This window comes from Centropristis striata, chromosome 1, assembly GCF_030273125.1.
Source record: "Centropristis striata isolate RG_2023a ecotype Rhode Island chromosome 1, C.striata_1.0, whole genome shotgun sequence".
Classification (NCBI taxonomy): domain Eukaryota; kingdom Metazoa; phylum Chordata; class Actinopteri; order Perciformes; family Serranidae; genus Centropristis; species Centropristis striata.
In genome coordinates, this window is record NC_081517.1 from 15,247,033 (window position 1) to 15,263,297 (window position 16,265).

Here is a 16,265-nt window from a genome sequence, read left to right on the forward strand (position 1 = left end):
GACATCCCATAATGATGATCTTCTGTCATTTCTGGCCATATGCTCAAATATGTATCAACATAACTGGGCCATTAAGAATTTTTAGTCATTTCATTTTTGACAAAATCGACATGCTATACTATGACTTTTTGACGTCCCATATTATGGTGTTTTTCTGGGATTTCTGGCCATATTATGCTCTAATATGTATCAATAGACTATAATTGGTCCATTTTAAGCATTTTTAAAAAATTTGACAAATCGACATGCTATACTATGACTTTTCCCAGCTTTCCTCCAATTACTTATATTCATCTTTTGAGAGAAAGGCAGCTGTATGTCGGTGGATGTGTTGGTTTAACATCAACATGCAGGTTAACACTGTAAGAGTAAGAATAATAAACTTTATTATCAGCTGCTTGATAATCAGTATAAAATCACGCTCACACTATATACACATATTGGCAGAAATACAAAGGCAACACATATTGCACATACCAGGCAGTCAGTACAAGTTGGCACCAGTTTTGTTTGTAGACAGAAAATGCTGTATTGGAAGTGCAACTGCTAAAAAAAAGTGTGAAAATGTCAGTGTCAGGGCTGAAAAATTTACCAGGGTCAGTTTTTCAGAGCACTGATGTGCCTGCAGTACAAAAGGCAGATCAAACAAAGTCCGTATACTGTATGTCTTCAAAGAGAAACATAATTGGTCTTTCAGTGTCATTATGTGGCAAAGAATCATCTTTTTTCTAGCTACAAGCATTTCAAATTCATAGCTGGCTTTCCACAAAAAATGTTAAGATTTCTTTGTGAAAGTAGAACAACCCTGATCTTGATACGTTTCTGGAATGCCAGGCGTGCAAACACAGCCTCTCATTTTTTGTAAACAGAAGTCCTTTCAATCCTTTCTTCAGCATCTGTACATTGGTGTAAAATTGTTCTTACTTGATTGAATCAAACACAAGCGAGAGGCCACAGGAACTTTGATTGATTAAAATTCAATGTTAATTCATTTGCAGCATCATGTAAAAGCTGGCTATCTGAGGCTGACCCTGAGCAAGAAGGTCCGGATCTCCATCGGCCTCAGGGTCACCTCCCATGTGGACGGGTCTTGGAAATTCTTCAACAAGGGCCTCTCTTCTGAAAAAAAGTTCCAGAATGTAACAATTAACAAAAATCGACAATGTTGACAAATGTGTATGCTGTGATCCTGGATTTACCAGTACAAAACTGGCCAAATATCAATGGTGGAAACTTACCAATGGCAACAGGAAAGTGAAACAAATTCATTCTACCTCCTCTTACTGAATGAGGCTTGCCGAGCCTCTAAAACACCCCACGGTTTACTATTAAAGCTATGAACCATAACAACACATTTATGACTCATTATCTTACACTGCCTGCTTGATTGGTCCCTGCAGGGAAACTGTCTTTATAGTTAAGTTGACTGTAATGGAGCAGTGATTACCACCCTCGTAGAATTAAAAAGCGCCAGTGAATATTTGTATACACCCTCCGCTTTTCAATCTACTGCTGAAACTGAACACAACCCTCAACCAGCAGCCAAGTGGTCCATCAGTGACTGGCAGCTCACCAGCAGCGGACTCCTGCCAGCGAGCTGACACACGAGATAAATTCACCAACATTCATGTTCATTTTTGGTGAGCGCCAAATGCTTTTAGAGTACAGGTTCTCCTCTGATCTCTTTCTTTTCTTCCTTAACGGGAGGTTAAAGGTCAGGGTTAGAACCTGCTCTGTAAGTGGGAGAAGCCAAACATATTTACTGTTAAGACTGTTACTTTAAATGGCATACTATACTATGTTTTTTTAATGTAATTTTGCTGAAAAAAATACTGTGACATTTTTTATTTAAAAAATGATGAAATACTTTACTGACTTTTTAAAAAAAGAAAAATTTGATGACATACTATGCTGTGACATTTTTTAGGTAATTTTGATGAAATATTGTACTATGACATTCTTTATAGAAATTTGACGACAAACTATACTATGACATTTTTAAAAATGAAATATTGTACTATAATTTTTTATAAATATTTGATGACATACTAACTATAGCATCTAACTACTAACTAACTAACTAGTAACTATACTAGTATAGTATAGTATAGTATAGTATGTAGTAGTAACATTTTTTTATTTAAAAAATTAAGACATACTATTACTATTATTTTATGTGATTTTCATGACATTTTACTATGACGTTTTTTTCATTGGATTGTTTTTCTCTCATTTTGACTGAAATGTATTTATGATTTCTTTTTGGACACACTATACTATATTTCTTTTCATGATCGGTCCTTTTAATGAAACACTATGGTATGGCTCATTTCAGTGTTTTTCATGACCTTTCTTTTTTTGTACTAAATAAAGTACTGACAAAAAGAGCTAGATCTGTACTTATTACACATTCCTCCAGCTCCAAATTAACTTTCAGCATGTTCTGAGGTAATGTAGTGAAATTAATGAAAGGTGTCCTGTACCTGTCTGAGGTGTCCAGTGAAGACGTGTCATCTCGTCTTTCCACTGATTGGCTGACAGGTTCAGTTCAGACATGCCCAGCACCTCCAGAGTGGAAAACAACTTCTACACAGACAGAAAATTATACTGATATGATATATTTCATCATACTTACTTCACTACTATATTTTATTTTAATTAAAAAGAAAAGTATATATCTATATAATGTCCACACAACACAAGTATCAAAAACAATCCTAATTGTTTCAAGCTTAATAAATGGTTGAAATAAATAAAAAAATGTATGGATCTAGTAATTTAGTAATAATCTAATCATTTCAGCATTACTGTATTTAAGTATCAAATTAAATCAAACTTTATTTATATAGCGCTTTTCATAGATATAAATGCAACACAAAGTGCTTTACAAAAAATAAGAATAAAAACAGACAATAAAAATGACAAATCCCACCCCTCCCTACATACACATCTGTATGTACACATACACAAACATGCACACACGCATGCACACAAACAAACAAACAAACACACACTCAGACTCACACACAGCACATATTGATTGACAGTGTAGAGACATGGCAAGTATGAGCATTTCTAACCTGCAGGTTGACAGTGACGGGCTGGGAGTTCACTTTGCTCTCCCAGCTCTGGAACTGATGCTCCAGTCTCAGCAGCACTGAGTCTTTGTCCCATTGAGTCAGTGTGAGCAGGTGCACAGCAGGGGGCAGCGCAGCCTGCAGCCCAGAGAACTACAGACAGAAAACACAGTCAGAGGAAGACAACTGACTCATACAGGCCAGATGGTCTGTTAAAACCAGTCAGCTGAATAAAAACTTTTCAAAGTTGCTTGTGCTGTTGCTGTCGCAGAAATGTGAACATATATGTTTCTTAATTTGTGGTTTGTAGGATAGGATTTGTGTGCTTGCATTTAAACATTTAAAAACTATGAGATTTGTCAATCTCTGATTTAAAAGCTCTCATGAATGCAACAGTGAATTAATCTGTTGCTACTTGTCACTCTGCATAAGCATTTGATTTTTACAATGTTTTTATGACTTTATTTTTTTTTAGGATTTTTATTTAATATTTTTTTCCACATACAATACTATGACCTTTTTATGGCATACTATACCATAACAATTGAATACGATTTTTAAGATTTAATATATTTTATAGGGCCGGGACTCGATTAACAAATTTTATCTAGTTAATTAGAGGCTTTGTTATTAATTAATTAATCGAAATTAATTGCATTTTAATCGCATATAAATATTTGACCTGAGAACAGTGAGAAGTAATTTTTTTCACATGGATTTTTAGTATTCCATTGAATAATGACTGAATACATAAGCTTAAGCAACAAAAATAGTGTTTATTTTTGTTCAAGTCCAACAGACCAGTGCAATTTTTGCCATTAAGTGTAGCAATAGCATATTTAGAAATAAAGTACATTTCAGAAATTCAGGTAGCCTATAGACCTTCTATAAACAGTAATACTTTTAGTATTTAGCGTCCACGCTAGCTGCTATATGTTTTGCATTGAGATGATACTTGAGGCTCGATGCTGATATGTGAATTCCTTGTTGCATAGCTTGCATACAACCATGCTCTTATCGAGGCTTCAATCAGTTGGTTTTTTGTAACAAAATGTCCCATCATCCACGGGGCCAACCAAAGCACTCTCATCTGCTTCTTCCTTCATGTTCACTGTGGTTTGTTGTTGTCTGAACTCATGAACGCTAGTTGGTGCTCCAGTATAATCGGTCCGCCTGAAACTCATCCAGTGAGAAACGTTCCGCGGTGCAAAAATAAGTGCAATTAAAAGGCGTCAAATTTTTTAACGCGTTAATTTTTGTGTAATTAATTAATCTTAATTAGCGCGTTAAAGTCCCGGCCCTAATATTTATTATACATTTTTTGTGTTTTTTTTAAATTTTACATACTATATTGTGGTATTTTTTCGCGACATTTTTATGGCATATGTCACACAGGTAAAAAATCCCCCAAGCAAAACACAATTTACCCATGTTGGCTTGCATTCTTACCTCTAACATTACATGATTTGACCTGTGCAGACGAACACATTTCTGCATTTAAAGCCAGTTCTGCACCTTAAACACGGCACCCACCAGGTTGCTTGTTGATCTGCTCTGCAGCTAAAAAGTGACTTATGACACTGCTGCTCCAGACTCACCTCCAGTCGAGTGTTTGGGTGCAGGTCTCCATCAGTGAAGGTCAGCAGCGGCTGCAGTACCACCTCCTGGGCCAGGGGGCGATGTGCATCAGCCGCACTGGGCGGGCGGTCGAGGGAGAGCAGGAGGCGGCCTCGGACCACCAGACCCTCTGGGAAGATGCTGGAGGTCTCGTTGAGAGGCTCGCCAACGCCACGGACATCATCGTACAACAGCCGGCGGTGGAGCTGAGGGGAGGAGGGGGGAGTTGTGTGTCCGAGTAACTACCTGAAAATGTGTTTGTGTGTTTGTGTCTGTGTCTGTGTGTCTCACCATGATCTCCAGAGAGCCGTTGTGGATGCTGCCTCCTCCTTGAGAGCGATCGGTCACCACAGTCAGTTGATCCACATCATCCTAAAAACAAACATAAAGTTAGTAAGGTAAGGAGGGAGAAAATTAAATAAGGTCAGGAACTTTTTCAGACAAGCAAAGGGATGGAATATACAATGCAGAAACAGGTAAAAATACAAAATCTTTCATTTGAAAACCTCAAATATCCAGAGAAATGAGGAAAGCATTATACTTTGAACAAGAAGTCACAGATTATAGCTTTCATTTGAATTTCTTTTGTCGGTAAAATTTAGATTTGATTTCTTCTAAATGATGGATTGTTGCAGAAACCTTGATGAAAGCGCGGGAGTTGATGGGGTAGTAGTTTCCAGCAATGGGCTCCGACTGCATAAGATTCCATGTGGGACGGAAATCTTTCCTTTAGAACAAAAAACAACAAAACACACACAGCTAGATTATTTAATCTGGAACAATCTATCTGATAGTTTGCTCTAATCTTCAGGTTCCCAGCTCTCAGATTCTACGTGGCATCTACTATTTATGTATTTCCAACATTTTTTGAACATCTTATGAGCTCACTTTCTCTGCAGCACCTCTCTGCCGTTGGAGTCGGTGTAGAAATATTCAGAGGTTTGGATGCTGGTGTCCAGACGAGTGATCACCTCCTTCCCCAGATCATCACTAATGAATCAAGAGATAGATAAAGTGTTTTTGGTTAAAATAACTGAAGTCAACAATAAAAGCATAGTCAAAATCCCTAAAAATGCAGCCTATGAACACATTTATACACTTTAACTGCACAGACTATCACATATACAGTAAATGATAGTTCCACAACAGTGAAGCTGGAACATCTGGACGCCCCCTGGTGGCAGGCTGCAGCGTAGGTCATAAACCCAACTTCTTCCATATTTCCTGTTAGGGAGGAAGAGGACACATGGTCCATCCTTCTCTGCAGCCTAAGTGATAAACACACACTCACTCAATGGGCAGAGGCCCGACTGTCCACTCCAGCTCCAGAGCTCTGCTGTCAGTGTAGAGACGGACCACCTGAGACACCCAGGGAGCAAACCACTGCCTCACCTCCTGCACCACCGGGGTCTGACAGAGGATGGATACAATATAAATGAATAGTTAATTTTATAAACAAAAAATAAATCACATCTGCACAATCTGAGAGTTCTTAGAAATGATTAGTACAAAATTATTTCCGTAGGTTAACCTTTTTATAAATACCTTCTGTTTGCCTTTATTTCTGTTACTTAACTGTGAATTAACTGTTATGCATGTATGCATGTATGGCTGTATGGTTGTATGGTTGATTGGATGTTAGATGGATGGATGTATACTGGTTTTTGTACATGATTCGGCCTTCAAAGCCCTTCAAATGTGAAGCACTTTGTTACTGTGTATTAAAAAGTGCTATAGAAATAAAGAATTAAAGAATTAAGAATTATTATTTAAAAATCCAAAGACGGTCATAGACTGTGCAAAAGCAATTTTGAGCAGTTTAGATGCATTTTAAAAATGTGTTTTTAAGGATTATTATGATTGGGTAGTTTTTCTGGCACACACAGGTGCCAGTTAGACAGTAGTGTATTATTCATGAATTAATAGAATGAACAGAAAAACAGAACAAAAAAACAAAACAAAACAAAAAAAAAGCTACATAACTCATTCCAGAAATTGTCCTTTTTTAATGAAACCCAAGTCTGGGCCTTTCCCCAGCCACTTAAGTCTAGAATAAATAACATGTATAAAGAACTCAGAGTGATAAGATAAAAGATAAATATGATGCTGCTCACTCTCTACCTGAATAAACTCCGTCTTGGCCGTCTTGCTGATGATGAATGGTGTGGAGGAGTTGGGTCTGAAGATGTAGGCACCTGAAGGCTGGTTACTCCTTGAGTTGTTACCATCACTGGCATTATACCTGGAACATGCAACACACACAATCAGAAAAAAACAAACATAAAAACGAAGGGATGCAAAAAATCTGCTGTCTTTATAAAATAAGTCACACAAACCAAATTGTGTGCACTTGTATCAGAAAGAGACACTAACCAGTAGAAGTTCTGTGTCAGTTTGATGGTCTGTTTGGTCTCCAGGTTGCTGAGGCTGCTCAAGAGGCCGGTGTCGGGGTCAAAGGTCGCTTGTAGGAACTGGAGCACATGGAGACACAAATACTTAGTTTTTACAAGAGAATATAGATTCAGTTAGTTATGCATATAAGGCTTAGAAAATGCATAAAAATATAATTAAAAAGAAACAAAGTGCACAGGGTTAGCACTTTAGTAAGTCCCTCTTTAAAGAAAATTTATCAATGCAAAAATGTATAATGGATATTATTCTGTGAAAAGAAAAATACATTTTTAAATCTTTGTTCAGCAAGTTTTGCAAGTCGTGCAGGTGAGATAAAAATAAATCCTAAAAGGCTTATAGAGAAGCATCTCACTCCAATAAGAAATAATTACAACAAATAAAAAATAATGCATTTTTCTGTATTTGTTGTAAATGTATGTTATCCATTTTGCAAATTCCTGAAAGTGGACAACTTGTTTGGGCATAAAAGGATTTAAATCATCCAGAGTTTCTATCCAAGACAAAGATGCTGTAGTCGTGTCAACACTGTAATAAACCACGCAGCACAAAGTAAGTGTGTGATAACTGTAGGGAGACCTTGTTCTGGATGGCGGTGGGCGTGCGGTGCCGTGTGGCGGCAGGCGGAGGCCCGTCCTGCAGCAGGGACACAGAGTATGTGGTGAAGCCCAGAGGAGGAGCCTGCACCTGGAACACCAGCTCGTTGACAGCAAAGCCTCGGTTCCTCCTCACCTCCCGGGTGGCTGTGGACACTGGAACCACCTGGAACACACACACAGAAGCTGCTCTCTTGTATTTTTTCTGTTTTCACTTCCAGTGAACAAAAAATAATCCCACAAAATGCTTTAAAAACAAACTTTGGTTAAAAGGATAACCTAAGTTCAGTAGGATCTGGAATATATTATGATATGCTGTCATCACAGATACTAATAGTGATTTTTTACTGATGGGGATTTTTTAGAAATGATCATATTGCACATTCAAATCTTTAAGTATATTGACACTTGATTAATTATTACCTACATTTACAATGCCAAAGTGAAATACATCTCCCAATATTGCCTTTCAAATGTTCCAATTTCTAATTGGAAAAAGTAATTGTAATAATACCTTTATAATAACTGTACATTTTACTATAGTCACAGAGAACCTTATTTTGCAGGCAAGACAGACAGACAGACAGAGACAGAGACACACACACACACACACACACACACACACACACACACACACAAACAGAGAGAGAGAGAGAGAGAGAGACAGACAGACAGACAGACAGACAGACACAGACACATAGACACACACACACACTGACACTGACCTGGCAGTCCACAGATTTGCCATCAGCATCAGATACGGCATATGCGGTTCCATTCACCGGCAGCCGGACTGGCCAAGTGACGGGACGAGCGAGAGGGTTGTACACATTAACTGAGAACTGAAGGAGAGCAAGAGAGAGATTTTAATGCAGAAAAGTTACATATTAAATCTTTAATGCCCTGAAAGTTAGAGGTAAATTTGTTTGGTTAAGGAGCTATGAAATTCATCATCAATACCACAATAACAACAAGTAAAGCTTTCTGTGTGTGTGTGTGTGTGTCACCTTTTTACTGGACTCGGTGAGAGGACACACACTGATGTTGAGGTTGTCACAGTAGATTCTCTCAGCAGTCGAGCCACTCAGAGCAGCCAGACTGTTGCTGACCAAAACCTGAGAGAGAAATTAAAGTCAGTCCTCCACTATGATATGTAAAAAAATATTACAATGGACATGAAAAAGGCATAACTTCAGCTAAAAATCTTGGTATAAAAATGTACACACGTTTTTATCGGAAAAAACTTCCAACCAAACATACAGGATCATGTTGAGCAGCATGGTGAGTTTCACATACCTGACATTGTTTCCAGCCGTTAGCGAGCCTCCTGGCGTAGTCGTTTGCTACGTGTTGCTTCTCTGTGCCTGACACAGCGTCATGGTGCTGCGCCACCGCCATGGCTTTCTCTGATAATGACAGCACAAACATGTCAGTCAGACCTCAGTTGTATCCAGTCAGATTTTAAGTGTATGACTGATAGGATATTTGTGGTGAATAAGAGGTAATAAAAACAAAATCTCACTCATGGTCTGGCTGTCGCCTTTCCCAAACGGTCCGTTCCTGGAGACCGGACCACCGAGTATCTCCAGCTGGTTACAAGTCTGGAAATAAACAAAGTATTTTTTTACTATCACACATAATAATAGTAATATAGCATTTAGGACAGACAATTGTGGCCTCGGAGGCTGAATCATATCGAGTATCGAAAGACTAATGACATACAGAGGTCTAAATGGGGAAAAAAAGGAATTTGGGTGCAGTTCTCTTGGTTTTGTCTAATTCCTCAATTGCACTTTGAGATATCTGGCAAATAGAGAATAATAACAGCCAATGACAGTCAAAAATCACCAGCCAGGAGTTACCATGCTTTGCTAGAATCTACACCATTACACTAAATGAAAGGGGCACATTATTTAACATTTCTAAATGGTGTTAGCTATTTATTTATTTTGTTTTGAATTTATTATTTATTTAAATGGTCAGCTATTCACTGATACTCAACGTGCAGTTCAGATGCTTATTTAGGTATTTATTTTATTTTTTATCTATTCTTTATTTTCTCAATTTTGAATCCTAGATTTGGCTGACAATATAATACATTGTATGTGAAATAATGTAGAATAAACAAACACCATTGTTAAAAAAAAAAAAATTACCAAAGCAGCTTTCTGAGCACCTTAGACGAGTCATATCAATGCAAAACTGCTGCACAATCAACATAGAGAAGGTGCATTTTCATTCCAGCTCCTAAATTCACAACATCAACCATCATATTGATAATCAGTTAAAATTCTTCTTTTAAAGTGGTGTTGGTTTCAGTCTCAAAAATCAGCCAGGCTGCAGTTCTTTCTTCATTGTTTTGTGTGATCTCACCATATCAAAGCTTCATTAAATATGTGAAGATGGCAGATTCTGATTCATCTAATTGGATTTTGGCTTTAAACACAAATGAATCTGTGCGAATGAACCTCAAACTACCTGCAGGTTGCTATTGCTGATCCTCTCGTAGCGCTTCAGCGCTGGTCGGCTGGTGAAGTATCCGGTCCAGAAATCATGAGCGTCGTCAGCATAGGGGAAGAAATCATCTGTCTTCAAAGCCCTGGTGTTGGAAAGAGGACGAAGTTGCAGTATAAATACACAAAATCAATCTTTATGCTATCATTATGGGTAGAATTGCTACTTTAACAAGCTCATGTAAAGCTCATACTACCAGGTGAGGTTTGCTCTGTGCAGCTCCTGCAGGTAACAGGACGGGGTGGAGTAGAGCACGTTGACTTTACCACCGTTGGCCTGCTGGGCGTTGACGTAGTGGATCAGCTTGTCCAGGTTCTTGTACCACAGGTTGGCATTCTCATACTGGAAGTCTGAGCCCATGGTCATGATGATGTGGTTGGTCTTATACACCAAAGCCTGAGAAAAATGAGGAGAATCATGGTTACAAAGAAAAAGATGAATGACTTTCATTTATTGGCTATTTAGAGAATGTTCCACACTTCCAAAACTGATCATATTACTCAATGAAATGTTTGTTTTGCTGATTTCTTGTCAAAGTAAATGACTGTTCTTGTGTGTGAATTTTAGGTGGTAAATTAATGTAGCTTGTAATTAAAAAATGTCTTTTTAGATATTATGTCTTTTTTTAAGCACTGATAACTGAAGACATAATTGTATACACCAAGCTTGTTACTCAACATATAAATTACATTACTTTTTTTTCCCCTTTTGCGTAATGTGTAGTAGTAGTAGAGTGAAAAGTAAATAGTATCTTAGAAATGGAAAGAATAACTTATAGAATCAGAAATTAAGTTTTTTATTCTTTCTTTTTTTTAAGATGCAGGGTGCAGATATGTAAAAATATCTAGGTATATATACCATGGAAATAATAACCACAATCATTATCAAGAAATCCATGGAAAATGTCTAGATATCAGCTCTTAAATTAAACTCTTATTAGCTATTTTTGTTGTTATCATTAGATTTGTCTAAACAACCGACCTTTAGTTATACCAGGCATTAAAATGAACAAGAAATTAAAGAAAACAAGGGTGGTCTTATAATTGTTTCCATGTACATACATCATACATCAACTTTTTTTTCATTTTTATTAATTTACCAACTAATATATCTTATTGTTTATTTTATCTTTACAATTGTAAGTTACTCACTATAAAAATATATAAACTTGCAGGAATGCTACAAGTATGAAGAACATGATATGTAAACAAATGCAAATTTCTATGACCTCCTGCAGTAAAGTATTAAAAAAAACATAAATTACACCTGAGCCTGTATGATCTGGTGTGTTTATGTTTTGGTTAGTTCACGTGTCGTACCTGACTGTTGGCGATGGCGAGGAAGCGCCTCACCACGTCGTCAACATTGTAGTCCTCCAGGTCAGGGTCGTCTCTGATTGGTGGATCGTCACAGGACTGGTCCCAGCAGAAACCCTCCGGAGGGTTGTACCCGTTAGGAAGGATCCCTGTCACACAGCCCAGAAGTGAAAATGCTTCTTTCTACAGTTTAAATAGTGAAGAAAAAGTGATGTAGCATTCGTAGTGCGTGTGGGAGTTTAGTTACCGGTGAAGAGGTCGGCGACGGGGGGTGTGAGGCTGTCAGACGCCCTCCACAGAAGCTCCTGCTCCTTCCTCGTCATCCTGTGAGTTCGGTCCTGGTAGTCCAGACGACCGAAGAAGAAGCCGTCATACCCCATCTGGAACAACACACACAGGGAAATGTTGAACTGGAGAGCTTCTCGGCTTGGAGCCATGGATTGAAAGCACATATCTTAAAGGAAGTGTTTGTCATTTTGGGGAATAACTTTATGTGCTTTCTGTCTAAAGGTAATACATTTCAACAAGGAGCAAGTTTAAAGCTCGTTTACGTACACATTACAGACTATATGAGACGCAAATTAATTTTGATCTATGAAATAACTGATGGACATAGAAATATTTCAGTAGTGAAATTGGGTTTATTGGATTAACAGAAGATGTGTAATATGCATCAAAATAAAATTAGACAGGTGCAAAAATTTGGGCAATAACTGCAACTGTCAGGGGGTGCCCAAACTTTTGCATACCACTGTATCGTCTTATATTTTGGATATCATAATATTGTATAAGTGTTGTCTTTTAAAGGCTCCATTACAGTAAAGTGGTGCAATTTTCTGAACTCCTCAGATTGTTCTAGCAGTCCTATCATTTGCCTTATCACAAAGTCATTATATCCACATTACTGATGATAAATAATCCAAAATCTCATTGTGTAAATGTTTTGTGAAGCAAGAATAGTCCTACAGCAATGGTGCAGTACCAATATCCAATTATTTGGTCAAAAACAATGTAATATTTGATTTTCTCCATATTGCACAGCCCTATGTTAGATCATGCTTATTAAAACTGAACCCAACGCTGATAACTGGATTATAAAACTTCCAGACAAGAAATAGTCCAGCCCATTTTCGAATCTATCTCTAACAAAGAGACTAGAGGTGGGGGGAAAAATCGATACAGCATAGTATTGCAGTATGTTGCGTGGCAATATTATATTGTTTCATGGCCGCCAAGTATCGATATTTAGTGTTCCATTCAATATTTTTGTAATTTATTTTTAGGAATATACTTGAGATACTGGCATCATATGATATCATACTGGTATCATATGATATCATACTGGTATCATATGATATCATACTGGTATCATATGATATCATACTGGTATCTAGAAGATTTAAGGAATCTGTAGGCACCATGTGCGTCAGGATATAGTGTCAGAAGAATTGTTGAAATATCACTGCAAAGTTAGGCTTTTGTTATGTTTCATTCCAAAAAATTCAGAGCAGTGAAGCTTAAAGTTGACGAAAGTTTGATAAAATGCTGCAGTTGTTGTCGTCCATACATGTTTGATATCAGTTGACTTCAGATTGACTGAATACTTTGTTGGTCAGTCTGTGGGTTTGACTCTCATTGTAGAGAAAAAAAAAAAGACTGAAGTGAGATAAATAGACTGAGAATTTTCTCTTATTAGACAACACAATTCTTGATTGAATTTAATTTTGTGGACAAAAAAATGCAGTTAAACAGTTAAATCCCAATATATTGTATCTCAATTCTCATCATATCGCAAAATGCTTAAAATCGCAGTAATTTTGTATCGTGACTAAAGCATCTGGATAAAATCGTATCGTGGGGCCTCTGGTGATTCACACCTCTACAAGAGACTGATGTGTATTTCCTAAAAATTGTTCCTTAAGACAAACTACCTGAGCGAACATTGAGGCGTGTTCTCGGGCGTGGCCGAAGGGGTCGATGTGCCAGGCGACACGGGGGCGACCACAAGGTCCAAACGTGTCATTGAGGAACCTCAGGCCCATGGTCATCTGGTCGATGACGGCACTGTAGTGCGTGGTGGCCTCGTCACTCATACACCAGCCGCCGTTCACAAACTCCAGGCGGCCTGCAGGAGAAAGGAGAGCAGCGAAGTGTTTAGAAGGTTATGAATCTTTTCTGGTGAAAATGTGCGTGCAGTGTTTGCTCATGTACCTTCATTGACCAGCTGTTTGACTGTCTGCTGCATGCTGGAGCTCTGCTGTTTCCACCAGCGGTAGAAGAACGCCGTCTCCACGTAGATGAACCTCCTGTCCGGGTTCTTCAGCAGCTGATCCACCACAGAGTCCAGGATGTACTGCACCCCCGCATGCTGGATGTCGTTACGATCTACTCACAGATACGCAAAAATAAACACACAAACATGCATAGAGGAGGGAGGTCAAAGGGAAATGATTTTGTAGTGCAGCAATCACAACTTCAAGATGCTGTAAGAATTTAGCCACTGCAGAGTAAAAAAATAATCCAACTAAAAATAAGTTTATAAAACAAATTTGTCACAGGTTTGTAAATATATTAATTTCTACTCAAAATGATGACATTTGTGAAACTTCTTTTAGGTTAGAAAAGGCTTTCAAAATACTTTATGTCTTATTTTAAAAGATTTTAACGTTAAAATTTTAAAGCCTGTACCGTCACTGCAGTATCATATTGGAAATTAAAAAACAAGACAGATTACTGCTATATTATTTTCTTAAACAAATAACTGTACTAATTAATATTACGATTATTAGACATTATACACGAAAATGTATTATTTTGTCAGCCAATTCCAGCAATGACAACTGGGAAAATCTATACATAAAAATCTTATAATTAGGTAAAAAATATCAATACTGTTTGTTCAGTGTCAGTCAATTGTTGACCATTTAAATGAAGACAAATATATAAATAAATTAATACTATAATAAAGAAACAGCTACTAACATTTTTAAATCATCCAAAGTACTGTTTCTGCATTATACATTGTTCTAAAAAAATGTTTTTATATGATCTCTTGCTTACATAACCACACACAGGTCAGAAGCAGATGATGGTCACCTGCTGCTCTCACAGTAAAAACACATGTGATGCTGACACAAGCATGCCAGTTTTGCTGAATTGCACTAAAACTATTAAACTGCACAAACAGAAGGCATGTGCAAAACACCTGTAAAAACTTGTTTTTGTGAGGACAAACATCTAGAGACCAAGGTACACGAGGATAGAACTCACTATTAGTGATATTTTTGAGTCAGTAGAACAGCTTTCTGTTAGCAGCTGAGAAGACCATTTGTTTTCTGTATTTAACTTATAAAGAGAGCTTGCAAAGTCAATAAACTTGTTGTAAGGGTAAATAAAAATGTGTTTTCTATATTTCAAAAAGGATGGAAAAAAATATGTGTGTGAGTGAGTGAGTGAGAGGAGAGGAGAGAGAGAGAGAGAGAGAGAGAGAGAGAGACTGACCTCCATAGTAGTACTGGTCAACAGTCTTGAGCCAGCCGACATCATCATGTGTGTGAGGGACCAGGTGGACATTCAGCATGTCTGGCTTGATGGCATGACATGACTGCACACACACACGCAGATACACACTAAGGACAGATCTACAGCACTGCACTACACTATTGTTCAGGAAGATACAAAGCAAGGAGAGAGATAATATTACGAAATATGCATTTATACTCTTGATGTAATCTCAATTTCTCAAACAAACTGACAAAGCAAAAAGGCGGATAAGTGAAAGAGAAAGTTGCCGGTGTTACGCTTTACCTGGCAACCGGTTTAACTGGTGACAGTAGGGCAGCATTTAAAAACAAAAAGAGAATACGCGGCTGTTCTCATTATCTGGTTATTTTATTTGACGAAGTAAAATGTTATCTCTGGAGTCTTCATAAAAGTGTACATGAAGACGTTTGGTGTGTGTGTTTTAAACCATAGACGCATCTGGCTGACAGTCACCAGTTAACATGGTCACCAGTTAAACCATAACACCGGAAACTGAAAGTGTTTTAGCTAAGTTAGCTTTAAGAGGAGTTAAACTAATTAAGTTCGCCCACAAAGCGGAAGAAAAGTGAACACAGCTGACCTCGTATCCGCAGGTGGCTGATGTCTGTTTTGTTGTTTCTTGGCCGAGAGGAAAACTTAAAACCCCGCTGAAGAGGAAGAGGAGCGCAGCCAGCTGCTGCGACTTGGCCGCCATGTTGGAACACCAACCGCAAATCATATGACTTCTGTTTATGTTAACTCAGGTCACGTGACAAGACTTCAACAGGGTAAGAGGTGGAGTTTTGTCCCCTCAGTTGAGACTCTAAGGCACCAACAAATGGGGCATAAAAACAACAAAGACGAACTAAGACGAGTCACAACGTCCCAAAAAGATACACATTTTTGGAGTGTTGAGAAAGGATTTTTTGACAAACAAAACAAAAAATGAGCTCTTTTAACTTACGTGCTATTGATGGTAGAACATACCTTACCTGTTTTGATAAATAATAAAAGACAATATTTAAATATTATTTATTAAATACATATATATATATATATATATATATATATATATATATATATATATATATATATATATACATACACACAATCTTGGGATATATATAGGGTAGGCTATAGTAGCTCTGCAATTAAGATTTTATTTATGTATTAACTGATCTAATAATGCCTATACATTCTTGTTGGGCTTTACC

The 16,265-nt window shown here is 37.6% G+C and overlaps 1 protein-coding gene across 1 annotated transcript; it reads right to left on the reverse strand.

Annotated features, from left to right (window-relative positions):
• Positions 1-368: 368 nt before the first annotated feature.
• On the reverse strand, positions 369-15,788 carry man2b1 (mannosidase, alpha, class 2B, member 1). The gene is made up of 23 exons (XM_059332372.1): positions 15,653-15,788; positions 15,031-15,133; positions 13,741-13,914; positions 13,461-13,654; positions 11,777-11,909; positions 11,533-11,678; positions 10,410-10,609; positions 10,178-10,298; positions 9,222-9,300; positions 8,996-9,105; positions 8,707-8,814; positions 8,425-8,541; positions 7,683-7,865; positions 7,068-7,165; positions 6,816-6,936; positions 5,986-6,104; positions 5,583-5,684; positions 5,334-5,421; positions 4,986-5,066; positions 4,676-4,900; positions 3,081-3,230; positions 2,484-2,586; positions 369-1,119 (listed from the first exon to the last, which is right to left on the reverse strand). The coding sequence occupies exons 1-23, from the start codon at positions 15,764-15,766 to the stop codon at positions 1,016-1,018; spliced, it is 2,973 nt and encodes a 990-aa protein (XP_059188355.1). The 5' UTR covers positions 15,767-15,788; the 3' UTR covers positions 369-1,015.
• Between the last annotated feature and the right edge of the window lie 477 nt (positions 15,789-16,265).